Raw genomic sequence first — 27871 nt, forward strand, 5'->3', positions numbered from 1 at the left:
GTGAAACTCCGCGCCTGCGTAGAATTTAGCTGATGAAAGATTGTGGCAAGGCCGGCGAACACGAAGAATTTGACTCGTGAATTTACTTGATAATAGGAGTCTCAATCATGTCTGGAGACGAGGTATGTCTAAAATACACCCCAGACTATACTGTCGTGGACTTTCTTTGGTCACTTGGGTTTCATTAGTCTTGTATTACCTTTTAAAGTAAATCGGTCTGGTGGGCCTCAGCGAGTTGAGAGTCATGCTGCCAGAGGTACGCGTGAGATACATCAGCCTAGCTAGGCCTTTACAGTGCAGCTCACTGTGAGTCTGATGTCCGGCCTTGGTTGACGCGTGGCTTGGACATAAGAGCTACGGCGAGGTCTACATATTGATGCCATATAAGTAATGCCAGTAAAGAATGTTAAAATGGCCTGTTGGCGTGAAGCAAGTAGCCCCTGAGAAAGTCTTTCTCGGCCGTTTTATCAATGAGATACTGCATGGCTGGGCCTTCTCGTGGACGAGGTTTCGGAATTTCATGTCAAATTGGCTGGACATATGTTACCCAAAGAGAGAGGCTTTAATGTACTACTGGCCTTCATTTGCTATCGAACGCCATTTAACCTTTTACAGTGCCTGAAGTATAATCGTGAATCCCATTCATTACGAATGACGGAGTGCCAACGCTGCCTGCCGATTTGACCCATGTATCCGTGTTGAATCGGGGGAAAATATAACTGCAATTTAACGGAGGCATTTGTCTTGTCATCATACTGTGAAAAATGAACGTGGTCCGCCATGATGTAACCCATTTGTACCCGTGCAGTTCCAAAATGTGTAACTTTGTCTTTCCTTTAAATCGTGGATCCGTTTTAATGACGCAAATTAATATATATGTTCCAGAATATTTTGTTCTTCTGTTAAGCCGAAAAAGTAACTGGCACAATTTACGCGAATAAGAAACTGACTGCAAGCGAATAAATAGCCAGCAGAACGGGTAGCTATCTAATTTGAGTCTTGTGGTGTAATTTACTGGTTATGCTTTACCGTTCTATGCATATCTTGGAATACCTAGTTAAGCGTTATAACATCTGGGTGTTTTACAATCGCCTTCCTCAATCCAGGGGTGGTGTTTTATAAATACTTTTAAACTTGCTTTATAAATTTATCTGGTTATGTTTGATGGGCAAGATGATATAGAAAAACAAATGTTTTGAAACTCACAGGTGCAATACATTATTAATACACTATGTATAATTTTATATTCTGACATATGTCCACTAAATCTGTTAAATTATATTACGCTGCTCTGGATGTTTGACAAAAAGCCTTTACAATTTTTTTAAGCCGATTAGTTTGTAATGGCCAGTTTCTGCTTAACAGTTGTATTGCTGAAATATGTGGTATAATTAATTGGACAGGTTATTTTAAAGTACAACATTCTCTGATCAGGCTAATTCGTTTCAGGGATGGTGTGGGGATGGAGTTTTATCCCAGCAACACATGGGTGCAGGACAGGAAGCAGCCCAAGAGGGGGCAGTAGTCCATGGCCATGCAGGCACTAATTTAAAATCAAATGTTACCCAGTTTGGCACATTAGTGGACATGAATGGAAAATCCACACAGACCTACATAGAATGTGCAAACTACATGTACAACCACCATGCATTCAAACCCAGGATGCTGTAGGTCATGAATCAGTACCACTAGCTACTTTGCTACCCATTTTGAAATACTTAGTTTGTCTTGATAGCATGTAATCAGGTACATATAGCTAATGTTTAAAATTTGTTGAAGTGATGTAGGCTGCTGTTGTCTGGCCAGTGGTTTTGGAGTGGTAAATGTGCATCAGTCTCACAGAAGTCAGTGCAGGGTATATTTCGTCTCCCTCCTGTAAAAGTTACTTTTTTATTGGATGCCATGCACACTGTTGGTTTTTTCTATACAAACCAGTATAAGTGAGAAGAGTGTAACTGTGGCCACAAAGCAGAAAAGAATACAGCCATCAAAGAAATTTCTTCAGAAACGAGTAAAAAGAAAATAAATTGCAATTAAGCAGTGCCTTTTTAGCAGTTTCATAAGAGTCAAATCAATTTCAATATAGTAATGATATTTGATGGATGTTTCTTTTTATAATTATGTACATCAGGCATAGCACAGAAGACTAACAGCTAGTGTTACTAGTGACTTTTCTGTACACTTTGTAGGAGAGATGGGCATTCTAAATTTTAACAATAATATTAAAGTATTACACCTTCCATTTAATATTCAAGTGACACTTTATTTATTAACAGGTTTTGAAAGATCCATTTACAAGTGTAAAATAATGAAACTTAATTGTTTCATTGAGCTATCTGAAAACCGGTTACAGCTACAGTGCAGTCAAAAAATATTTATAGAAGGTGAAAAAATGGTCAACAATGGCAATTAAATTGAGGATATTGAAGAGCACACTTTAAAAACAGTCTAAAATGTAACAATTACTTGTGTGTTATGTATAGAAATAGGAAAAACTTATTCAAAACATATTCAGGAAATGTTTTCAAATTGTCATTTTTATTGCCTTCAAACAATTATTTGCACACCTGGCCATTCATAAAGTTAAATGAATATGTCACAATGGGAGGAGTTCCCAGTGACAGTTGAGATAATTTAACATAACACAGCAGCAGATGTTCCAAATAGGCAGGTAATTGGGTGCCCTTAGTATCTACATGCAGACTTAGTGGTCATTCTCCAAACAAGCATTTGTAGGGTTGGTTGTGTTTCCCAACATTACTTAAACAGCTGAAAAACCCAATGTTTTGAGGGAAAGACGCATACAATTACACAGAGTCTTTTTGTTCGAAAAATTGCCATCAGACTTAATATGAGGCACACTTCCGTGCATTAAATCATTCAGAATTTTAAGAAGTCTGGTGAAATCGTTAATCTGGAGGGGAAAGGCAGAAAAAGTCCATTTCAAGGATAGACAGGTACAGAAGAGCTTGCCTTGAAAAACGGAACGTTGTCTGCTCCCAAATTGCAAAGCAAGTCAAGGAGGCTACTAGAATTCAGATTTGCACGCAAACAATAAAGAATAGGCTGAACGAATGTAGGTTGCATGGAAGGGTTCCTCTTAAGAAGCTATTTATAAGTAAAAAGAAAAAACTGAAACGTCTTAAATTTTCCAAAGAACATGTTGACAAAGCCTATCTGCTTTTAGAAATCAATTTTATGGTCTGATGATTCCAAATTCAACATGTTTAAATCAGGTAGTTGTCAGAGTGTAGGAGGAGGAGTATAGCCCCCAGTAACTAAATTCAACCCTCAAGCATGGTGGGGTTTCATGCCGACTTCCGGTGTCAGCAATTTGCATTTTGCTGCAGCCAAATTGCTTGGGCGTCGCTACATTTTCCAGCAAGATAACCCTGAGCACACTGAAAAGCATGTGAAAGCCTTCCTTGCCAAAAGGAAAAAAAAACAAAAAAACGGTAAAAGTGCTTGAGTGGCCCCTACAAAGTCCGAATCTCAGTCCTATTGAGCACCTCTGTAATATGATGAAAAGGTAATGCCCAGCAGACCCACCAAGCAATAAACAGAATTTGAAAGACATGCTGAGGTGCACATGGGAGAGCCTTAACCCAGCCTTTTGCAACACCTTTGTTGAAAGCATGCCCAGGTAGCTGCATGCTGTTATTGCTGCCAAAGGATGGCTTTCCAGATGCTGAGCAGGACTTTGAGAAAACTCTAATGGCCAGGTGTAAAAATAATTTTGTCTGAAGGCAAAAATTACATAATTTGAAAACCATTTCAGAAAAAATTTTGAATAAATGATTTTATTCTTTCTTTACATAACACACAAATGTAACATTTGAGACCATTTTTAAGTTTGTTCTTCAATATCCTCAATTTTATTTTATTTTTGACCATTTTTTCACCATGTACAAATAATTTTTGGCTGTACTGTACGGTAGACATAGGCTATGCAAATCTACGTTTTATGCTAACAACATTTTAATAAGACTTTTAACAAATTAGTCTGCATTGCAGATTGTGTGCAGCTGCTGATGAATTTACCTCTTAACCTATAATGAATTTACCTCTAACCTAACCATTTTATTTAGCAAAATAAACATGTCAAGAAGGTCTGGATGAACACAAGAGAGCAGCTAGTATAGGAGACTGGATGTGGATAATTCCCACATAAGGTGCTTAGTTTAGTAAACGGAGACTTTTTCAAAACTCAGGAACTTTTTTTTTTATCACACCCACCACAGGAACTCGGGCCGTTTTGTGCTCCTGGTACTTTTTTTTTTTTAAGCTGTTACTCCCTGGTTGAACAAAAATACATACCCAGAACTATCATGTGTGGGCCTCAAGTAATGAATTGTTGCCGATTGGTTGACCATGAGCACCAACACCATCTATTTTTACATCTGAGTTTCATTGTTGTATTCATGAATGTATTTTTAATGAGTAATATTACCTTTATTTGTTGAATTTTATTTCTGCCTCTGAATTTTACATCTTTGCAATCCAATGTGAAAGTCACCTCCTCTTTTGTTCTCCTTTGTTTTCCTTTGTGTTTTGTGTTTTTTTAGCCCTTTTCCACTAATTCTTGAAGTCAGTTCTCTAAAACAGCATTAAATACATTTATAATAACATGCAGTGCAAGAACTAACAACACTTCCTTCTCCTTTGTCTTGGCAGTTCAGATTCGTATTGAAATTATGCTAATAGTTTAACCTACAACCTTTGCACATCACATTTTGCATAAAGGTTGCAGTTCATATTGTGTGGTGGGATCATAACACATTAAAGTGGCCAGGAACCACAAGCGACCCAGGGTCAACATCATACAGAAACTGTATGAAAAGCAAAGTTCCTGTGGTGGGAAAGCATCTATAGATGGCAGACATACAGCATTTATCCAAGTATGCTCATGCCAGTTGCACCTGCTGTACGCTATATAGTATCATTCATCTTCTCCCAGTGCAGGGGATTCATATGAAGTTGTATTCACTTTGTCTCACAGTAGTAGTGAAATTCTTTTTAAGGTGGTTGTGTTCTTTCTGTGTGGTATCATCAACAAACGGTGACAAACTCTGTCATTTCATGGTTCCTGGTCCACTATGTCAGTTATTTCATTAGCACCACAGGTTAAATTTGAAAGGAAGATGTCACACACTTTCACTTTTCTGCATGTTTAACTACATCTGTCATGAAACCTATGATTAGATGGTGTGAATGTGTAGAACAAGACCTTATTGCTGGCATTGTCTCATATAAATGCTGTGACTTTTGCCATTTAGTCCTCATTACTCAGTGAACGTTCACAGCCTGTTAGGTGTGTTTTCAATGGTATGCCTTTTTGACATTGCTCTTGTTTGTAAAACTGTTCTTCATTTTTAAGTCAAGAATGAATTTGCAAATGATGGTGACAAAGGATCCAGTAGTAGGTGATGTCCATTAATTTGTCGTCCCGCAACTTTTTAAGTATTGAGGTTATTGGCTTCATTAAGGGACCGTAAACTTACTTTGTGTTTTATAAAATGCCAGCTTTACTTGACAAAGTGTGCATTGTCCTTTCATTTATCTTTTAGAAATTTCGCACAGAACTCTCTCAACAGCAGTGTTTCTATTTTTTACTTTATTGATCCAACCTGTCCGGTGCAAGCTGTTAAAGGATCATTTCAATCTTTTTAAAGTCTGTTATTTTTGTCACAATCATTTTATAAATTAATTTTACATCTGTAATTGTGCTATTTAGTGAAGCTTTTTTCATCAATTTAAAAAATAATTATCTGCCTCTTGGCAGTTTACAATGGTGTTATTGGAGCAAAACACAAGCCTTAGAACTTGCCTAAATATGTGCATTACCAGCATGGTCACGTTTATGACCAAGTACATAATTTGTGCTTCTTTCTTGTATATGACATAAGCAGAAGGAAAATGCCTGCAAGGCCATAATTGCAGCAGCAAGAGTCCTATTTCAACTGTTGTGTTTGGTATAGGATTGACATAGAACTTTCAGACATAAGAAAAGAAAAAAAAGTACCCACTAGATACCCAACTCTTAAGTATTGACTCCAGCTCCCTTTCTAATCTTGCTGTGAATTATTTTTCATTTTCACAAAGATAGATCAAAGTGCATTTATTGTATAGAAGGTGTCATTTCTGTGTTGAGGATAAAATGTAATGTATCGCCCTGCTGTTAAAATAGTCGCACTTGTAGCTTTGTGTTTTTTAAAGAAATGCTTCATCCAAAAAAGATTTTATTTTTTCTGTTTCTTACCTTGCTTTGTTGTTTGTAATGATGGCGGGGAAAAACTTACTTATGTTTTCATCGAGAACGAATTCCTGATACGGTACACTGCAATAAAGACCCAGCTTGAACATTTGCAAACAACATCAAAATACCCTTGAAAAAAATCAGATTTCACAATCCAGATATTACTTATCAAGATATATAGACTTTGGCTAAAATACTGTCAAATCACTTACAAAAAATGCAGTCATGTACAAGAGTGAAATGTATTCAAATGGAATTGAGGTTTTGAATTGAAGACTTGCCTCTTCATTTATTCTGTGTTTGTCATGCTATTCAGTTTTTTAACTTTGCCTATCCCTTGTAAGTAATTGCACCCACTATAACTCCCTCATCTTAATAGAACATAATCATTGACAGCTTTTCCCACATTCTGATTCTGAAATGTTAATTTAAAAGTGCTCATCTGAATTAGTGATCTTCCATTATGACAAGGTTAATAACATAGAGATGGTTAAAGTGTTGAAAGAAGCACGCAAATTAGCATTGTTCAGAGTTGTTTTACTTTGGTCAGTTTTGTATTAAAACTTAATTCAAAAGAAAAAATAAATGTGCACAGTGCCTTCCAAGGATCTACCAGTAGACATTTTTTTTCCATAAATAATTCTGTTTTTGCATTACAGATGATATTTGACCCTACAATGACAAAGAAAAAAAAGAAAAAGAAGAAGCCTTTCATGTTGGATGAAGAGGCTGGGGAGCAGCAGAGTGAAGAGACACAGCCACAAGAGCCCAAAGAGGTGGATCATGAAACAGTAGAAGAGAAGGAGTTTGATCTGGATGAAGATGACAGCAGGAAAAAAGGTACAGTAACTGGTTATTTAGGTCCTAACCTAATGAATCCTGCCACATTCACTCATCATGTGCAGTATAAGTTCAGATTTTAAATCTTATTTTTCAGAAGTGCCAGATGATCTGGATGATTTGAACTTTTTCAATCAGAAAAAAAAGAAAAAGAAACCAAAAAAGATATTTGAAGATGATATAGAGGAAGGTTTTAAGGTTAGTAATAACTTTTTCATTCCTAAAAAATGTATTGTGAAATATGATTCCTCCATAACTGAGGTTAGGAGCTGGAATTTTTTTGGTGATGTTAAGAGTGAATTCAACCAATTACAAAATATAAGAGGTTTGTCTAAAAGGAAACATTCAGGTAAACTCTCTTATAGCGCGCCTGCATATGTAAAGCTATTGAAGGTAAACCACTGGATTACCATTGCTTGCTGTGCCTAAACTACAGCCGCTGAAACCAACCCATTTTCACTGAAAGAATCACTTTTCTGAAGCTGGTAGAGATTTACCAATTTCTACTTTGTGTGTGTGTGTGTGTGTGTGTGTGTGTGTATGTACATATATATGTGTGTGTGTGTGTGTTTCTTCACCCAACACACGTTTTATTTACAAATATATTTACAATATTTTAAGTGCACACCCAGTGCCTCCAACACCGATCCCCCAAAGTCCAGGCCTCACAGTCACAAATTGCCTTCCTTTTGGCCGCCTCCACTCCTCTCTCGAGCTCTGTCCTCTTCCACCCGACTCTTGCTGTCGACGGAAGGGAGGCGGCCCCTTAAATAGCAACCTAGATGGGCTCCAGCTGCTTTCCCGGCAATCCCCTGCGGAAACACTCCCGTGTGGCGGAAGTGCCAGCTGCGCATCCGGAAGCCCTCTGAGTGTCTCCAATCTTCTTCCCCCCAGCACTTCCTGGTGTGGTGGAAGTGCTGGGCTCCAGGTTTCTTCAGGCACCTGAGCGCTGCCTGCTGGTGGACTCGGGCCCCTACAGGGTTGGGTTTCCAAGTCCTCCTGGGCGTCCCGGCTGGGCTCCACCCCCAGCCGCATGCAACTATATATATATATATATATATATAAATAAAAAAATGTAAATATGTAAATATTTTGCTGAAAGTGGTGTCAATCCGTACTTGTGCTGGTCCCTAGATGAGGTAAATGTGTATATACAGTGCATCTGGAAAGTATTCATAGTGCATCACTTTTTCCACATTTTGTTATATTACAGTCTTATTCCAAAATGACAACGTGAAAAAAGTTTACTTGAGGTTTTTGCAAATTTTTTTAAAAATAAAAAAACAAGAACAAACTAACTGTGATTGCATTCACTACACTTTTGGCACGCAGACTTATTTTGCTAAACTGGAAGAATCCTAACTCTCCTCTTTTAAGTCCGTGGGAAACCGATGTTTTACACTATTTGAAATTGGAAAAAATCAAATACTCAGTTAGGATCTGTACAGATTTTTTTCAAAACATGGCAGGATCTAATCAGTAATATTTTAGAATAAGCTCTTAAAGCACAGAGGAAGCAATTATTTCTGTATTTCTTTTTCTTCTCCATTCATTCTGTTGGCTTATCAAACTTATCAATTTAGGTATTTTTACAAGCCTTAAGTTTTTTACTCTGTTGGCCATGCTCTCTCTCTCAGGGGTGGGGGTCAACTTGTTCTCAATCCTACTTTTTGTAAAAATTGATTGATTTGTATTAATGATTGCAGTAAAATTAAAAAAATTTCAAAAAAATAAAACTGAGAAATCGCATGTACATAAGTATTCACAGCCTTTGCTCAATACTTTGTCAATGCACCTTTGGCAGCAATTACAACCTCAAGTCTTTTTGAATATGATGCCACAAGCTTGGCACACCTATCCTTGGCCAGTTTCGCCCATTCCTCTTTGCAGCACCTCTCAAGCTCCATCAGGTTGGATGGGAAGCGTCGTTGCACTGCCATTTTAAGATCTCTCCAGAGATGTTCAATCGGATTCAAGTCTGGGCACTGGCTGGGCCACTCAAGGACTTTCTCAGAGTTGTCCTGAAGCCACTCTTTTGATATCTTGGCTGTGTGCTTAGGGTCGTTGCCCTGCTGAAAGATGAACCGTTGCCCCAGTCTAAGGTCAAGAGCGCTCTGGAGCAGGTTTTCATCCAGGATGTCTCTGTACGTTGCTGCAGTCCTCTTTCCCTTTATACTGACTAGACTCCCAGTTCCTGCCGCTGAAAAACATCCCCACAGCATGATGCTGCCACCACCATGCTTCACTGTAGGGATGGTATTGGCCTGGTGATGATCGGTGCCTGGTTTCCTCCAAACGTGACTCCTGGCATTCACACCAAAGAGTTCAACCTTTGTCTCATCAGACCAGAGAATTTTGTTTCTCATGGTCTGAGAGTTCTTCAGGTGCCTTTTGGCAAACTCCAGGCAGGCTGCCATGTGCCTTTTACTAAGGAGTGGCTTCCGTCTGGCCACTCTAACATACAGGTCTGATTGGTGGATTGCTGCAGAGATGGTTGTCCTTCTGGAAGATTCTCCTCTCTCCACAGAGGACCTCTGGAACTCTAACAGAGTGACCATTGAGTTCTTGGTCACCTCCCTGACTGAGGCCCTTCTCCCCCGATCGCTCAGTCTAGATGGCCGGCCAGCTCTAGGAAGAGTCCTGGTGGTTTCGAACTTCTTCCACTTACGGATGATGGAGGCCACTGTGCTCATTGGGACCTTCAAAGCAGCAGAAATTTTTCTGTAACCTTCCCCAGATTTGTTTCTCGAGACAATCCCGTCTTGGAGGTCTACAGACAATTCCTTTGACTTCATGCTTGGTTTGTGCTCTGATATGAACTGTCAACTGTGGGACCTTCTATAGACAGGTGTGTGCCTTTCCAAATCATGTTCAATCAACTGAAGTTTCCACAGGTGGAATCCAATTAAGCTGCAGAAACATCTCAAGGATGATCAGGGGAAACAGGATGCACCTGAGCTCAGTTTTGAGCTTCATGGCAAAGGCTGTGAATACTTATGCACATGTGCTTTCTCAATTTTTTTTATTTTGAATAAATTTGCAAAAACCTCAAGTAAACTTTTCATGTTGTCATTATGGGGTGTTGTGTATAGAATTCTGAGGAAAAAAACGAATTTAATCCATTTTGGAATAAGGCTTTAACATAACAAAATGTGGAAAAAGTAATGCGCTGTGAATACTTTCCGGATGTACTGTATGTGTATGTATATATAATTCTAATATTAAAAAAATGATCATTGATCTTATAATCGATATGGCTTCACTGTAAAATCTCATAAAAACTGGAAACGTTAGTATGCATTCGTCTGTTGTGCCATGCTTTTTTCTTTTTTTTTTCTTTTTTTTTTTTAAACTTTTTTTTTTTTTGTAATGAATCGTTGAAGGCATATAGTAGCTTGTAGGTAAGGTGCATGATAGTAATTGCTGATTGCAGCACTTTATTTTATTTTTTTATTTATTTTATATCTGTACAGACGTACATTTGTGTGTAGAGGTTAGCAACGTGGTCTCCTATGCTGAGATCAGCTTGCATCTTGCGGGTGTGTGTGTGTGTAAATTGCACATATTTAAATGCTTGTGTTCGTGGTACCCATGCCAAACAAGTATCTTATTTATCTATCAGGGTAGTCCATTTTATAAAAGTGGCAAGGATGTAATGAAAACTTGACACATGTTTCATATACCTTGGATCTTTATTTTTTTCCTAATTAAACAATTCAGATGTCATAGTTTATATTCAGTTACTTTGTAAAACGCTTATGGACTTGCGGGGTCCTTGAAGTTAAGATTTTTTTGTTTAAGCTTACATCTGAAAGAGAAATGAAAACTGCCACATGCATTTTAACCTAGGATAAGTCCTCACTCATTTTTAAAAATTATCAGTTTTTTGAAGTTAGGCTAAGTGTGAATATTTTAACCTGTTTTAATCGTGATTGCTTTGAACGGGGTCGCAAAAAGCACCCTTGACACAAGATTGTAGTTCTCGTTAATGTAATGGATGGTAGCAGATATGATTGAGGTTTTCTCAAAGTGTTCGGTCCAAACATCAGTTGTTCCAGCACACCTATAAATTATTGATGGTCTCTAGCATGTCATGTGCAGTATCCCTTCTCAGTTTTTGGCCTTTTTCTGCCACATGCCGCAGTACAAACATCAGATAGGGCAGTATCTCTCGCTCTCTCAACCACTAACGCTAGACACTGTGTCGTAAGGCATCATATCGTTGTAAACAAAATCCTCACATTTATCAAGTGCTTTGCTTTAAGCGGTAGTTTTTACTTTTGACAGGTTTGGCAAGAATGTTAGTTTATTTTGACCCTTCACCACTGCACATGTGTTGTGCTTTAAACCTGTGGTGCTTGACTTGTATCCACTTTAAGATAGCACACTTAACGCAGCAAGCAAATGGCAGTTGGTTGCCATCGGCGTCGATAACAGCTGAAAATTAATGCCAAATGTCAGACTTCCCTTTACTGAGATTTGTAGCTTTGTACATATATAATTAGATATAGAATGACTGTATTGTACGTTCTGTTTTAAGTTTCATTTTAATTTCCCAGGCTCTAGCTCCCACTCTCACAGGTGGCAACCACCCACATTACTGAATATCAGTCCCACGTCGCAGGCAGTTGCATTGACTCCCACGGTAATCTTGTGGGAGTGCAGACCTCTACTGCTGTTGTTGGCATTATCCTGTAACTTTTATTTGTACAGTAAAAAAAATTGTTTTATAAAGTAGCCTGCTAATTTGTAAATTTTGTTACATACAAAAGGAATTGAAAATAGAGGGAGACCAGTCTGAACCTCCTGAGGAAGATGATTTGGACTTGATGCTTCCTACAAAAAAGAAGAAGAACCGAAAAGTGGCATTTACAGATGAAAGTGAAACATTGGACAAAGATGAAGGTAAGTCATTTGATTACACATACGGAGAAGACAGGTTGCATTTTCCCTTTTTTTTTTTTTTTACTGGATTCAAGATTATCAACTTAAAAATGTGCAGCATAAAATGCAGGAACTTTTTTTTTCTCATTTATTTTGATTAACATGAAATATTTTGCATTGCTTCATATTTATAAATTCTATTCTTTGGCAGTACCAGAAGATGAAGACAGTAAAAACAATGATGGGATTACATTCAGTTCACAGACAGGACCAGCATGGGCTGGAACAGAGAGGGACTACACCTATGATGAGGTCAGAGGAATAAGGGTGCAGGTTATTGGTGCCTCATTTGGAGGTATTTAAGATGTATATTGTTTAGTTCAAAGTTGAAACAGTTCTTGGGATGCACATTCTTTAAAAGTAAAATGGGAAGTGCGGGTTAAGATGATTTCTTAAGCTTCTTGTTGATTAAACCTGCTTCTCATTTTTCAGCTACTTGCAAGGGTGTTTAATATCATGAGAGAAAAAAATCCCGACATGGTTGCTGGTGAGAAAAGAAAGTTTGTTATGAAACCCCCCCAGGTGGTCAGAGTGGGAACAAAGAAAACTTCATTTGTCAACTTCACAGATATTTGCAAACTGTAAGTATTTTAACAGCTTGTGCCAAATTATATTTTTTAGCTTCATGACTAAATGAGTATGTCATCATGAAAAATTACATTTATAATTACATTTTTGAGTTCATTACAGCACCACAGTGAATAACTTTACCAGCTTTGTACTAATTGAGATCTAAGTTGGCTTCACAGGATTATTGTACGTGGCACAAGTAATATCAAGAAGCCTAAATGGCATGAAATAGTTTGTGTATGTAGGCTTATTTATGTAAATTATGCATGGTTATGGATAAGAAGCAATATGTTGTGTGTGTGTGTTAATTTTATCTGTGTTGTTAGTTCTTGAAAATCTTTCTGATTTCAGTCAACATCCTAAGCACTGCTGGCACATCTCATGCTGTGTTATAGCAGATAACGTACTGCATGAATAGGGGAAAGTGCAGCTGATGGTAGATAAATCTATTTTCTACAAAGAAGGAACCTTTTTTGTGTTTATGGCATTGCTGTTAATCTGTCCATGGAAAATTTTTCTAGTAGAAAATTGTGGCTGCAGAAGGAATGTATAGTCTTTTTTAGGTGCTTACTGTGCTCTTTGTATATTATTTATTTCAATTTTTGTTTATAATTTAAAACCACGTCGAGCTGATGTACTGTATTTTTAATAACCTCGAAGTGTTGATTAATGCAAACTTCATCAATCAACAATAATGTTACTCATTTCTCAGTGTGGTGGAAACTGATTATGTAAATAATGTGGTGGGTCAAACACCAAAGAACTGAAAAGTGTGGAGTCCTTGGAACTTCACATCTAATAAGAAATCTGTGTCTTGCGGAGTTCATAAATATTAGCTTACTTGAAAAGGGAGCACAACCGTGATGTGGGAGCACCTAAAAACAACACCTATCAGAGTAATGGTGATCTCTCCTTCATTTGTACAGCACTGTCCACATCATTTCCTGTTGTTTTTATTTATGCCAGCTCAAAATCTGTAATCTGACAGGACAGAGTCCTCACAAATATGCAAAACATTTTTGTAGAAAATGTTTTGATGATAGCAATGGCCTGTACTTAATACCATAATGCTAAGAAAAGGAAGGCTTTGGGTATTGGTCTTTGCTGCCATCTTTTGGACAAAGTAAAAACCATGTACTCTAGGAAACTTTGGTTGATGTGTAATAGTTGTTTCAGCCTTCTTCCTCTTGTTGGCGATGGGCTTGAAAATGTTAAGTTGGACCTTTAAAAATTAATAAGAGTTGTTCCGATGGACTTTTGGCAGATGTAAGTTTAGAATCACATTAACTGTTATGAAGGAGGACATTGTGTAAGGAATAAAGCTCTCATGTTGACATAAGTGATTGCAGTTTTACACAATGTATTAAAAAATAAAAAGCTCTGGATATATTGATTGATTAAATAATCAACCAACTAATCAAATAACTAGTAGCTACAGCACTAGCATATAACTGAAATACCTGCTGTGCAGGATCACAGCGCTTAAATTGTACAAAAACTGAAAACATCAAGTTTTGTTTGATGGGACAGTGTATATATTGGAGCAAATCTGGATGTGAGAGTATCTTGCAACTGAACAATTTGTTTCTATACCCAATCCTTCAGCTTTGTAGCTTGGTTAAGTGGTCACATTTTATTAAGTTAATTTGTTTGTTAATGTTTGAGTATATCTTCATATATAAGCAACAAACAAATTAAATGTCATTTGTGTTGTGTGCCTGATTCTACACTAAGATTGTCTTGCCATGACACTAACCTTGAGTGAATGAGAGAAATATATAAAAACATGAATGGATTATCTTCTCAGCTGATTAATTGACCTAGTCATTAACAATTGGAGGTTTTCAGTTAAAAATCAATACAGTAGAGATTTTTTGTTGGCAAGAATTAGAATTTGTTTTGTTTGCTTATTTGCATTTTTAAGCCATGTATTATTAAGGTAACATATGTAACATTGTAGTGCAAAAATAGTGCATTTTATTGTTGCATGCGTAACAATGCATTGTTATAGATAGTGCCTCGGGAATGTTAGCACTGCTGCAGAGATTCCTAGAACCACAAACACTTGTCTGTTTTTAAGTGAAGTGTTTGGAGTCATTTTAGTTTCCATATTGCTACAGTGTATAAAGAGACGAATATGAAACATGCAGTTTGCAAGCCCTAGCATATTATAAGGAGGTCTCTGGCATATATAAAACTATGATGAAGCTGATGGGAGGTTCTTGATAAAGCTGATTTACTTAGAAATTAGAATTCTTGGAGTACACAAACTGACGTTTTCAAAGAGATTGCAGAGAAACAAGGCACTGAAATTATATTCTCCTGAAGTGTTTACAAACTTTTTCGGATGCTTTTTTTGTTCCTAGTTAAATTTATCTTTGTGTGAGGTGCAGTAGAGCTTTATGAGCAAAAGAAAAGGCTAATATCCTTAAAATTTAAAAGAAGGTACACAACATCCCTGGCTGTCTCCCCATTTTGGTAAATTGACATGAAACTTGTTTCTCTGTTTGAAATCTGAATAGACTTTAGCACATATTTGCTTATGTATGAAAACATATAGCCTCATGGTGAAGAACATTTGTTACCCCAAGAAACTGAAGCTCCCATTTGTATATATTAAAACAACAAATATTCTAATCTCCGTTCAGAAATCCACCAGAACTAAATTTAGTCCTTGTGCATGTACAAGTATTATGTGCTATAATTTAGTTTTCTTAGTCTCATTGTAGAAACTCTGAAATAAATTATTTTAATTGTGGTAACATATTACATGTTAGTCTCCTCCATAATTATTGCTTCCCTAGTAAAAATGAATAAAAAAATATTTTGGTCATTTACCTTAATCTCAAAATATTAGAAAAATCCAGTGTTTAATTGAAGTAAACCTATTCTGAGAAAAAGTAATTCCTCATCAAGAAATAATTATTTTTAACAAAACATGCTGCAGTTAGTTGCACCCCCATATTTATTACTTTTTAATACCTTCCTTTTCTAGGTTTCTCCTATAACATCTTATAAGGCTGGAGAATATATAGCAGGGAATCTGAGACCATTTCTCTTTACAGAATTGCTCTAGATCATCCAGGGTCCTAAGTCCATGTGCACTCTCCTTTACAGCTCACCTCGCAGGTTTTCAGTATGTTCTAAGTGCAGGGACTGCGGGCTGCCATCACAGAAGCAGATTCTGTGGCTCTTTAAGCTATTGTGTGCTGACTTGGACATATTGTATGTTTTAGATCAGCAGTTTTCAAACTCCTTTCTGGGGCCCCACTGTGGCTACATGTTTTTGTTATAACCAGCTTCTATTTTCAATTGGAGATAGTTATATGGCAGTAATATATATATTTTTTAACAATATTTTCTTCTTGATTTTCATTTTACTTTTCCAGGTGTTCTAATTGTTTAATCAATTATTTACTAAATGATTCTGACACTAAAGTAGTTGCAGCCTTTCACGATTCAGTGTTGTTTCCCTGGGTGTCTGCTCTGCTAGTTTTTAATTGTCATTATTAATATGCAATGAAGGGAGCAAACTGCACAGAGAAAAGGCATGTGTTACGTGGGCGTCCCCTCGTCTGGTCCAGCCACTCGGGTCCTGAACAATGAGGATCCTGCAAGCCGGATTACCCTTGAGAAATCACGTCACATGGCTATGGTGCCGTAATTGATGATCCCTCACAATGCAAGTAATCTGCCTCATTCGAGACTCCAAGAGCAACCACTCATTCGATTCAAAGTCAAACCAACAGTACCCAAGGATTCTCAGAAGACAGACACTACCAAAGGAGTCCAGTCTTCATCTCAGGTCATTGGATAGCGTCCTTGTCTCGCAATCATATAGCAAGACGGGAAGCACCAGGATGCTAAAGACTTGGACCTTCATCCTTTTGCAAAAATATTAGGAGTGCCACACACCCCTTTCCAGTGACCTCATGACCCCCCATGCTCTCCCAATCCATCTACTGACTTCATAGGAAGAATCACCAGGGACATTAATGTCACTGCTGAGGTAAATAACCTCTCGACAAGGTCAACACTTTCTCCACAGACAAACACAGTGCTGATGGCTGTGCCTAAGTGGTCATTAAAGGTTGTTGTTTGTTTTTCCAGGACACTCATGAGCATAGACACTTGGACTCCTTGCTCAGTCCCTTGAGAGCCCCGATCAAAGCTTCCATTAACTCCATAAAGATGCTGGACCCCATGACCTTGCCCAACACCCAGTCCATGTAAGCATTGAACAGAGTAGGAGCAAGAACACACCCCTGATGAATCCCAGAATCAACTGGGAAAAACACACAGAGATTCTCCCTCCAAACTGGACAGCACTCACAGTAACAGTCTAAAGGTTGACCATGATATCCAGCCACCTTGAGGGGATCCCACGGAGTCGGGGCAGCTTGATCAACCGAGTTGAACGCTTTATGAAATTCAACAAAGGCTGCAAAGAAACTTTGCAGATATTCACATTTGTGTTCCATGAGAACCTTCGGTGCCAGGATGTGGTTGATGGTAGACGACTTAGGTGTAAAACCAGACTGCTTCAGTTGCTGGTAGGTGAGGAAGTGATCATGGATCCTATTGAGGATGACCCTAGCAAGGACCTTACCCAGCACCGAGAGCAGGATTATCCCCCTGTAGTTGGTGCGATCCAGGCGATCACCCTTCCCTTTCCAGATAGGGACGACAAGTCCCATTTTTCAGTCAGTTGGGATGACGTCCATCTCCCAAATGGAAGCAAAGATTGCTTGCAAATCCAGGAGGACAGCCTTACCTCCAGCCTGGAGAACTTAATTCCGGATACCACTGATCCCTGCCTCCTTCCCTCCTTCAGCTGGTTAACCACCTGTGCAATCTCAGTGAGATTGGGTGGTTCACAGCTAATTGGAGGATTAGCCTCAAGAACAGTTGACACAGATATCCAACATCCTAGTCGGTGGATCAGCTTTAAACAGCTGCTTAAAAGTATCCAGCCCAGTGGGTCACAACTGCAGCGTCATCTGTAAGAACTGGTCCATCAGCCGCCCTGACTGCGATTCTTCGAGGAACAGATTTGGATGCGCATAATGCTTCGATTCCTCTTTAAAGCAGGATGTGGGTCACTAGACCATAGATGGTGTGTCACTTGCTCACAGATTCCTCTAACAAATGCCTCCTTATCTGCCCACTGAGCCCTTGCAGACATCCTTCTCATTTCCCAGTACAGACTGGAGATGCCATCAAGCTGTTCACTGTGACTCCTCTTGATGATATCAGAGTACCCTGCAAGATGAAACTGTTCCTTCTGGGAATATCAGTAACACCAACCTAACCCTCAGGAACCTAAAGGGTCTTGTCAAGGAAGGTCTCCCACATCACATTAGGAGTGGCAGTCACACCCAAATCCTTAAGTTCCTCACACAAACTGTGTGCAAACTTGTCAGAAACAGCCTGATCTTGGAGTCTTGTTGGGTCCAGCCTTATTTTCCTAGTAGGTCGTAGCCTACTGGACCGAAGTTGGATCTGCAGAGTAGCAAAAGATCTCTGTCAGAATTCACAAACTTGGCACTTCTGTACACCCTGCAGTTTTATAAGAGCCTCCAGTGTCTGCCCACAAGGAAGTGATCGATCTCCTTCACACCACCCCACCAGTATTGGGAGTACCAAGTTCAACGATGCGGCTCAGGGCGCTGGAACCAGGATCCAGCAATTCGCAGCCCTTGACCTTTTGCAAAGTCAAGGAATGTGAAGTCATTTCTCACCACTGTCACCAGACCCATGGGGATGAGACAATCCTCATAGCCTGCCTTGTAAGTACCAGTGGCTGTATTGAAGTCACCCATAACCAGAGGAGTCTCACCTCGTGGGCAGCCATCAAGCACCGAGCAAAGTTGCAAATAAAATGTCTCCCTCACCAAGACATCGCTCATCGCGGTCAGAGCATATACTGAGTCAACAGACAAGGCACCAAGAGAGTGCCTTAATCTAAGTATCTTATTACTCACGTTGAAAGGAGTGACATCGGACACCATTGGAAGAAGCCAATCCACTTACAGCTACAGCTACTCCCTGAGTATGTCGGCCGTGGGAGCAACCATACCTATAAGAGGTGTACCCACCTACAGAGCTATGGCCAGTCCCAGGTCAGTGCACCTCAGGGAGTGCCGCCATTGATATGCAGAGTTTATGCAGTTTCTCATGTTAGCAGAGGAAGACGATCATTGCTCTGGAGTGACAAGATGTTCCATGCGCCTACCTGGATGGGCCGCCTTAAATTGGGACCCGAGTGCTGCTGTACAGCAGGTGACGCCTCGGTATCGCACCAGTTTTGATCCCGGTTTTGTCTCTTCTAGGATGGGGCTCCCTAGGGCTTTTTCCCCCATCCACTTCATAATGCAAGCAGCCTTCCTATGGGCGGCTGCAGCAGAGCTACTCCCGTGGAGAGCAGGAAAGAGTCCTTTCTGTTGTCTCAGAGCTGTGTGGAGTTTTTTTTTATGATGACTATGAGTGCCAATCTTGTCACCAACCCCCATGATTTCCCAGGAAGTTGGAGGACCGATTGCAGGGATGGATGCAATTTAACATCATACCCAGGACACAATCAATCAATAGTAAAAATAGAAATATTTGTAAAGATCTTTTAAATGTAAAAAAAACATGCTGCTGTGCTTTTCTGAATGTAGAATAAGAGGAAAAATACCAGCTAATTAAACAAGATCAATGTTATCAGTTGTCACTGATTATGAATTTGGCTATATAACCATGCATGTTTAATTACCTGCTTTAATGCATTTCATCATGAAAATGATATCAAGTATTTATCTTAGCATTCTGAATGTTCAAGGAGCAGGAATATCATGGAATTAATGTATTCTGTGTGGTGATCACTGCCTGTGCCTCCTCTTAGTGCCAGAGGAAGTCGGTTTAAGAATCACGTAGCGATTTACATGGCTTGGGGAACACTTAACAACACAAAGAATTTAATGTGCTACATAACTTATGACGGGGTTTGAGAAAAATCTAGTAAATATTCATTTTACGATGAAGCTTAGTTTACGATGTTCTACTTTAATGACCAATTAGGAGAATAGAGTGAACATGTCGACTTTATTCTCGACATTTCTACTTTATTCTCACAGTTTTATGTCGAGATTAAAGTCAACATGTCGACTTTATTCTCATCGTAAGCGCCGAGATTAAAGTGGAAATGTCGAGAATAAATTTAACATCTTGTCACACTATTACACAGTACCCAAGTACATTACACAGTATTGAAAAAAAAATAATAAAACAAGTACAACTTGGCTTGCAGTATTATCCAGTAGTATAGAAACATTATTCACACATTTGAACATAATGGTCCACATCCGACCTTTCAAAACCAAAGTATCTCCAGACTTCAGACATGGCTCCTTTTTTCGGCAAAAGTTCTTCTGTGTCATCATGTTCAACTTTATCGTCTGCTACAGCTTCAGTTTCGGAATGTTCTCTGTCCATTTTCACCATTCAGTACCTGCACTAACGCATGTACTCCGGTGCAGCAGTGATAAAGGTCCCCCCTTAAACAGATTCCTGCTGCGCCACGTTCCAAACATTGTTTAGGCTATTTAAACCGGTGTTGCAGTATAAGAAAAATCCATATCATAACAAAAATAAAAAACGTTTTTTGGTATGAACCGGTATACCGCCCAGCACTAATTGCAAGTTTATAGCCATTCTCTGATTTATGAAGGTCAACACAATTTTCTATCATTTGAATTGTGTTCGGTTATATTTCACATGTTGATAAATGAAGTCATGGATTACTACTTGGAAGTTTTTTTTACATGCTGTGATCAACTTAAAGTCAGATATAAATGGAAACAAGGCTTCATTTATAAATTGTTCATAAGAATTTCTAGTCGTGTAACATATGGTTTTGCTAAAAATCATTTTTTCTTGATGAGGGATTATTTATTTTTTTTAATTCACTTCAGTGAAAGATTGGCTTTCTCATTTTCTGCAGTGTGAGATTAAGGTAGTTCACCAAAGCAATTTTTTTCCCACCAGCTGTTTTTTACTCATCTTTACAGCACAGCCAATAACAATTGGATGCAATTGTATGTGAAATAACTGAGTAAAAAGCTTCTTTTATTGGGCAGCACATTTTGAATATATGGAATAGTGTCGTCAATGTCAGTCAAATAAGAAAGGGATTTGTAAGCTGCAAAATTAAATAACAGTACTTTCCACAGAAAAATCACAATTGTTTCATATTGTGATGCAAGTCTAGGGGTATTTTTGTGTGGTCCCAGGTAATTCCCATTCTTAACAATAAATATGATTTCTTCAGGGTAGTTAATGCCTTACAATTTAAAGATCCAGTTGGTCGTCCATTTTAGTATCCAAGAATTCTACAGTAACATTTTGATACATAGTTTTTGAATATCCTATGAATCGATTCCTGTGCTGAGCCCCTCACTATTGGGTTAGGTTCTGACTTCTGTGACGTTGAATCAAGATGTGTGAGTAAGAACATTCTAGGAACAATGAAGATCAAATGTAGTATCAGCCATTAATTAGAAAGAATACTGTATTTGAAAGTTTTAGTTAGAAATACTGTGTACAGCCTTGCATCCCATCTTTAGCAATAAATATTTGGTACTGCAAATTTGAAAAAAATGTATATCTACCAATAAATCGTTTGGGAAGTAATCAACTTGCTCATAAATGTTTAAATGGTGTCTACGTTTCTCTGCATTTGTAATGTATTTTTTGTTTTTTTTTCACCTTGTTGCTTGATTTTGTTTTTTTTTATATTTTTTTTTTAAGTAAGTCTGTGCTCTTGTTTCTTAACCACAGGTTACATCGTCAGCCAAAACATCTGCTGGCCTTTCTATTGGCAGAGTTGGGTACAAGGTAGGCATCTTGGTGGCATATAAAACTTTCTGAAATAGTTAACATTTAGGGAAAAAATGAGCAGATGATCAGGTTATTTAAAAAAGGAAAGTTTCAGTGTTGTGTGTATTCAACGCCTACGAGCATTACAAAATAACTGAAATATTTTGCATTATATACCCCTTTTCTTGGCCACTCATCACTAAAGCAGTTGGCATTGGTCAAACGGATAATGGAATAGCCTGTCTTTGGCATCTGAGCTCTACCTTATGGAACACTGGTACCATTGTCAACTTATAAGGGGATGGGCACTGAGGCTGCTGGGACCTCATACTGTCAGTTTAGTTTTTATATTTGGCGCTTTTTAAAATGAGGATATGTATAATTCCAGCATAGGCACTGTGCAGTTCTCATTCTTACTGCTAGAGCCTAATGTATTTATTAAAAACACCTATACTTTTTCTTACCACAGTAGTAAAATTTGATTCTGTCCTGCATGTGCTGTTAAGTTGATAATGTGTCCACAGCCTTTGATGAGCAAAATCACTTCTTGTTCACTTTACAGTGCTGTCAAGTGTGGCTATTACAAAGAAAAATTAAAATCCTAAAATAAGCAAAAGGCTACAAGAATAGTCAAAATAAGTGCTAGTGCTTTCAAGTGGACCCTGCTGCGGCTGTTGCCGATTTATTTTTGTAAAATTCCAGCATGTATTGTATTCTACAGATTCCTTAAAGTATAAATATATTCTAAAACCAAATTTACTTCATGAGTTGCTTTATGTGTTTGTGATGGCATCTTCTCCAAAGTTCCTTGCGTAAATGCATTTTGAAAGCCATTATATTGACAGTATGTTTGTTACTGAAATATTACTGGCTATACTGTTTAATGAATATTCATTTATATTTCGGATGAGTTTTGGGTTCTATACAGTCAGTGGCTTCTTGATTCTGTGTTTTAGATTGCTTTCCTCTGTGTAAATGCTTCATTTAAAATGAGGCCCACATTAGGCTTTGGTTTAAGGATGTATAGTCCAGTATTAACACCTCCTCATAAGCAAAAATACCATGGTATAGTTTTGATTCCCTTCATTACAAAAGAAGAAGAAATAGCAAATGCTATCTGCAAAAAAAAAATACCTTCAGAACATTATTTGGTAATTTTTTATTAGTTCAATGCATGGCTGTCTTTTTGATTTAAAAAAAATCTTTGCAGGTAATTGCATAAAAATGTACATTATAATGTTGCCCAATAAAATGCACATTAAACTAACATACAATGTATTATCTTTTGTACTGTACACATTTTAATATCTTAGCAGTTTCAGCTTTCTTTTATGTAACAATGAGTGGCTTATATTCTGCATCTTAAGTTTCTGTTCTTGTGTTCTAACACAGTGGCTCTATTGATGGCAACAACCAGCTTGTTATCAAAGGAAGATTCCAACAGAAACAGATTGAAAATGTCCTGAGGCGATACATAAGTGAGTATTTAATGGGGGGAGCAGTACTGAATGACTTTAATATTGGGCATGCTAGAGCTAGAATGGCCCTTAATGCATGCATACTTGAAAAATGTGGTACCAGAGAAGCTGGATGTGGAAATAGACGTACTGTATAGGAGAAGTGAGCACAACATTTCTAGATATTTGTGATACAAGTGACAGTCTTTGCGTCAGTGTGGACTTGTATTCACCCTGACAGTTGCTTTGGCTCTTTACAGCAGACGTAAGTGTATCAGTTCAGTGGCTGCTGGTTTTCTTTGCAAGCAGCACCTTAAGCAAAGACTTCGTGAATGTTCTCCTCCTTTAGGTGTTGCATTTTGTTCTTGGGTCTGTTTTATGCTACAGTATTCTTGAAAGTACACATTTTTTCTAATTTTCTTTCTGAGAGCAGACAATTTATAAAATCGGGTCCTTGTTATGAATGACAGTGATGCACACCCACTTTTCTCCTCAGAATTGTCTACATTTTAAGAATAATTTGAATAAACAAGCAGGCTGAAGACTCTTGATTCTGCTGTAAAGTAAAAGTGTGTTTGACTTGTCAGATAAGCTACACTTACAGTGTGACATTCAAAGATGAAGGAGAAATGCAATTTGGCAATGTGTACAAGAGCAGGAAGACAACTGCTTTGCAGGCTTGAACTGCAGCTATCCCAGGGTTACCCAGCTCTACATGCTAAGTAGCATTAATTTATTGTAATTTAAAAAACATGTATACTTGTTGGTGTCAGGGTAAATCATGGACTACTTAGCTGTTATAGAACTCGTTTATAGAATCATTCATATCGTAGTTGTGTTCATCATAAAATTTGTTTGAAAAAGATAAGATTTTACTTGCCTATTATTTGCTTTTAGTGATGCAACACCAAATACCCTGGGAAGTACCATTAAAACACTCCTGCATGCAGTACAGGTTGAGCTTCCTTATTTAAACCACAAAAAATTATAAAGGTTGCAGTTTTTATGCCCACACTCTTCTTCTGTATTGTTTCTGTCACGTCTGTTTGTTTTTGTTTTGTTTTTTTTTTTATTAAACTAAACAGCACTGCATTTAACTGTCCAGACCACAGATAATCCGTGTAGTAGCCCTTTTCTCTTTGACTTTTGCCGTCCTGTCATGAGTTAATGAACTTATCATTTGCTAGTGACAGACATGAAAGAATTATTTGAAAATTTTCAAATACTCCTTTTCTGAAAATGTGGTTTGTGGCTTGACATTGTCCCTTTAGCCTGCTACTTTGACTCGGCGTTTTCACTCACCATCCTGTGGAAGCCATAGTATTTAATATGTGGCAGTGGTAGACATTTGGCCTTTAAGCTTTGGCATTTCATTATTTAAAAACCTCGTGCATCGCCATTATTCATATGGTGGGTGCAATTCACCTTCCCTATCTGCATTACTTCTTTTATGTGCTCGTTTAAAGCCTCCCATTTATTTTATAAGTGTTTTCAGTTCTGTTAATATATGAGTAAGTTTGAGTTTAGGTGAGAATGTATACTTTGTCCACCCATATTTTATACTGTAAATTACCAGGCACACACAGTTAGATTTTTATGTGCACACGGTGATCAAGAATCTGTCTGAGCTTCATATTGACAAAGCTGGTTCAGCCCATTGTAACAACATCTTTTGAAATCCCATGTCAGACATCCCTTTTGTCTTCTGCCTGTTTATTATTAGAAGTGGGCTTTAGGAAAGTGTCGACATGTACAACACATAACAGTGACTGCAGGTTTGTAGAGGATCTGTTCAAAAGGGACTGGAAGTGCCCACTTGATTCCCAAGCAGTCTGTCACCTTGCTTCATAAAAGCTTAGTGCCAATATTTAATTTTAACTTTTGTTGATTCCCTTCCTTTATAGGTCCCTGTCATATTTACATTTTACTGTTTATATTCAGTTTGACATAAGATTTGTTTAAAATGATTTCCATTGCTTCCTTGAGCTGCTGACTGTTTTTTAAGTTTGTTTCATTAAGCTGTATTGAACAGTCAGCACTTCTTTGTCAGGTAGGATGCATGATACAGCTTGGCACGTCTAGGTTTTTATTTTCTGTAAATTTTAATATGATACATAACCCTAAAGCTACTCTGATATTCTTTCTGCAGATGTTTGGTGGTTGCCAAAAATCAAAAATAAATGACATTGTTTTACTGTGTGTTTATTTCTGATTTGGTGTCAACCGCTATAGGGACATCTGAACTGTGAATGATGCTGTGTTCAGATAGTGAAACTTTTAATTATCTTAAAGGTGCTGTTTTGCTTTCTTACAGTGTCTTAAGTGCTGGGGCACAGTGCATGTTAGATGATTCCTGTTGAAATAAGCGATTTTAGAGAAGTTGGTGAACTTTATACCAATGCATGTTATCTGCAGTAAGACATTAAGCAAAACAGTCGTACAGCAGACCTACAAGAATGATGGGTTCTGGTCAGTGGCCAGGACGTAAGGCTTACTTTTATAGTTCTCGGTTATTCTATAAGCAGACATTTTTGTATTCCAAAACGGAAATTAAACTAAATGTTGAGTTACCTTGTAAAAAAAAAATTAGCAGAGTGGTCACTGAATATTAACTACTTGTCCAGTCAGCTGTGCATTAAAGAACAGGACTTTGGTTCAACTTCAAAATGTAAAACTGCTTAAATTAGTACAAAGGGATGAGTTTTATTTGAAATTGTTTGCCTGTAGAATGTAGAATTTGGTCTCCTTTTAGGAGGAGAGGATTGTAGTTTTTGTGCACCTAAAAAAATCCTTTGTTTATAAAATACACTGTCCACATGCAGCATTGAGATTAATTTTCCTCTGTACTCTGTCCAGTTGCTAGTGTAATTTCATATAAAGTCCACATTTGGTAGCTGCTCGGTCCTGCTGTTTTGTGTTTTCATCTTTGTATCTCAGATAGCGCTACGCTGTTGTTCTTCAAAGTCAACACTGCTCAAGTCTGTTGTCCATGTCTTGTGTTTCAGAGGAGTATGTGACTTGCCATACCTGCCGATCACCCGACACCATTCTCCAGAAGGACACCCGCCTCTATTTCCTGCAGTGTGAGACATGCCACTCGCGCTGCTCAGTTGCCAGCATCAAGACCGGTTTCCAGGCTGTCACAGGCAAGAGAGCGCAGCTCCGTGCCAAAGCGAACTAGTGCACTGGGCTGCTGGCATCCTGGAAGGAGAGAACTGTGGCAGAATTGGACTTGATTTTTTTTTTTGTTAACATAGCAGCCTTTGGGATAAGAAAATAAAAGGGAGTGATCATCCAAAAGGGTCTTGTAGTGTACAGTAAATGTTATACACAAGCAGGCCTTGCTATTTATTATTGCTGCTTCATTTGCCCTTTTGACTTGTGTGTAACTTAACTGTGTGTGTCCACATGATTTGATTCTGGTTTAAATTGGCTTCTCCTGTCTTATCTGTTGGGAGTCAAATATCACCATTGGAGTAGGGGTGCAGCTTATGCTGGCAAGCTTGTTTTTAGTAATAGTGAAGGTGTGAAAGTATGGACTTGTGGAGCATTCAGAAGGTATGCATAAAACAATGAGAAATACAGTACTTGGCACATCACACAAAATTACTGGTATTCTCTTCTTGGGGGAAACGGCACTGATGCTATCTGAGCTGATTGTACTGATTAGCATGGGGCCAAAAATGTGCTTTACAGTGGTTTATAGGATTGGGCCACCGGGGTTTAATGAAGCTCATTTGAACAAACACTACCAAGAACAGCAACTACAGAGCCAGTTAGGCCACAAACATATCAATTTATTTAAAGATGGTTCAAAGAGAAGTTGCAGCCTAGAAAGTGCAAACTGGAAATGCACACCAGTAGTTAAAAGTAAGAAATGTGTGTCTGTAGAAGATCATTGTATATAAATAAAACATGGCATCAAACAGGGTAACACTTCTGAGACTGAAATGCACTCCTAAAGTTTGCCATCCCGTGGCTAGAAGGTGCACCAGACTTCCACAAATCAGTAAGTATTGTCCTGGAAAGCAGCAGTATGGTTGGAGTCCAGTGGTTCATCAAGGTCTCATTCGGTCAGTGGTTTTCCTGGAGGTGCTCCACCTCATACTCAAGCACAGCATCAGTTCTGCAGCCAACCAATCCCTTCTTCTGTAGTAACAATCGATGGTTTCAGCAGTATTGTAACCTGTATAGGAAAACAGTATATGAGAAATTATTAGTGGGTGCCAAGTTCAGAAGACACAAGCAGATGAGCTAGGACTTCTGCTGCCCAGTTCAGGACTTTGTTTACTCAAGAAGGTGTTCTTTAGAATAATCAGGAAACCTTGTGATATTAGATTAGCAAATTGCATTTGTGTTGTAAACTAGCTAGTCACCTTTATGGATTGCCAGAGGTAAGGCCAGTCCTAGCTCGGGCTGCCAGTTAATTAAACACATCTGGATTACGAGTCGTATTAATTGCTTGGACCAAACCCCTCCACAGACACTGCCCTGGAGGTTTTGATGGTGATTTTTTTCCTTCTCTCTTACTCCTGTGCTATGAGAGTATGCCGTGCTTAAGAGTAAATTACAGTACTATCTACAGACCCAGCTTAAACAGCACAATGTGATCACTCCGTGTGTGCCCACCTTGAATTTTCTCTAAGGAGACAGATGAGATGTTTAATGTAGAAGGGGACAAAGGCTGTTGCACTTCTCCATTTTAATTAGAATACCTTTGGTGATTAATTTTTTTTTTTTCTTAATGGACAATTTTTATTTTAGCGGTTTTTACTAACCAAGACTTAATGCAAAGTTGCATATGAAAAACCACAGCAGAAGTCCATTATGTGACATGAGTTGTAAGTTGTGATCAGGACACTCAGTCTAAGAAGTGGACCCCCAGTTTAGAGGACATGCCACCTAGTGAGCTGTTGGAGCCCAAGTGCGCATTCTGTAGTAGGAG

At 38.3% G+C, this 27871-nt stretch overlaps 2 protein-coding genes across 3 annotated transcripts in view; one reads left to right on the plus strand and one right to left on the minus strand.

Moving 5' to 3' along the window:
- Nucleotides 1-27756, plus strand: eif2s2 (eukaryotic translation initiation factor 2, subunit 2 beta). The gene is made up of 9 exons (XM_039735740.1): nt 1-122; nt 6916-7096; nt 7194-7294; nt 11869-12001; nt 12192-12292; nt 12473-12621; nt 21431-21487; nt 22862-22947; nt 25932-27756. The coding sequence occupies exons 1-9, from the start codon at nt 108-110 to the stop codon at nt 26105-26107; spliced, it is 999 nt and encodes a 332-aa protein (XP_039591674.1). The 5' UTR covers nt 1-107; the 3' UTR covers nt 26108-27756.
- raly (RALY heterogeneous nuclear ribonucleoprotein) overlaps nt 26703-27871 on the minus strand; it is a 58637-nt gene continuing 57468 nt past the window's right edge. For both annotated transcript variants that reach the window (XM_039735743.1, XM_039735742.1), the window contains exon 9: nt 26703-27112. The gene's annotated coding sequence lies outside the window, so the exon portion shown is untranslated. The remainder of the gene's footprint in view (nt 27113-27871) is intronic.

Source organism: Polypterus senegalus, chromosome 14 (genome assembly GCF_016835505.1).
Source record: "Polypterus senegalus isolate Bchr_013 chromosome 14, ASM1683550v1, whole genome shotgun sequence".
Lineage (NCBI taxonomy): Eukaryota > Metazoa > Chordata > Cladistia > Polypteriformes > Polypteridae > Polypterus > Polypterus senegalus.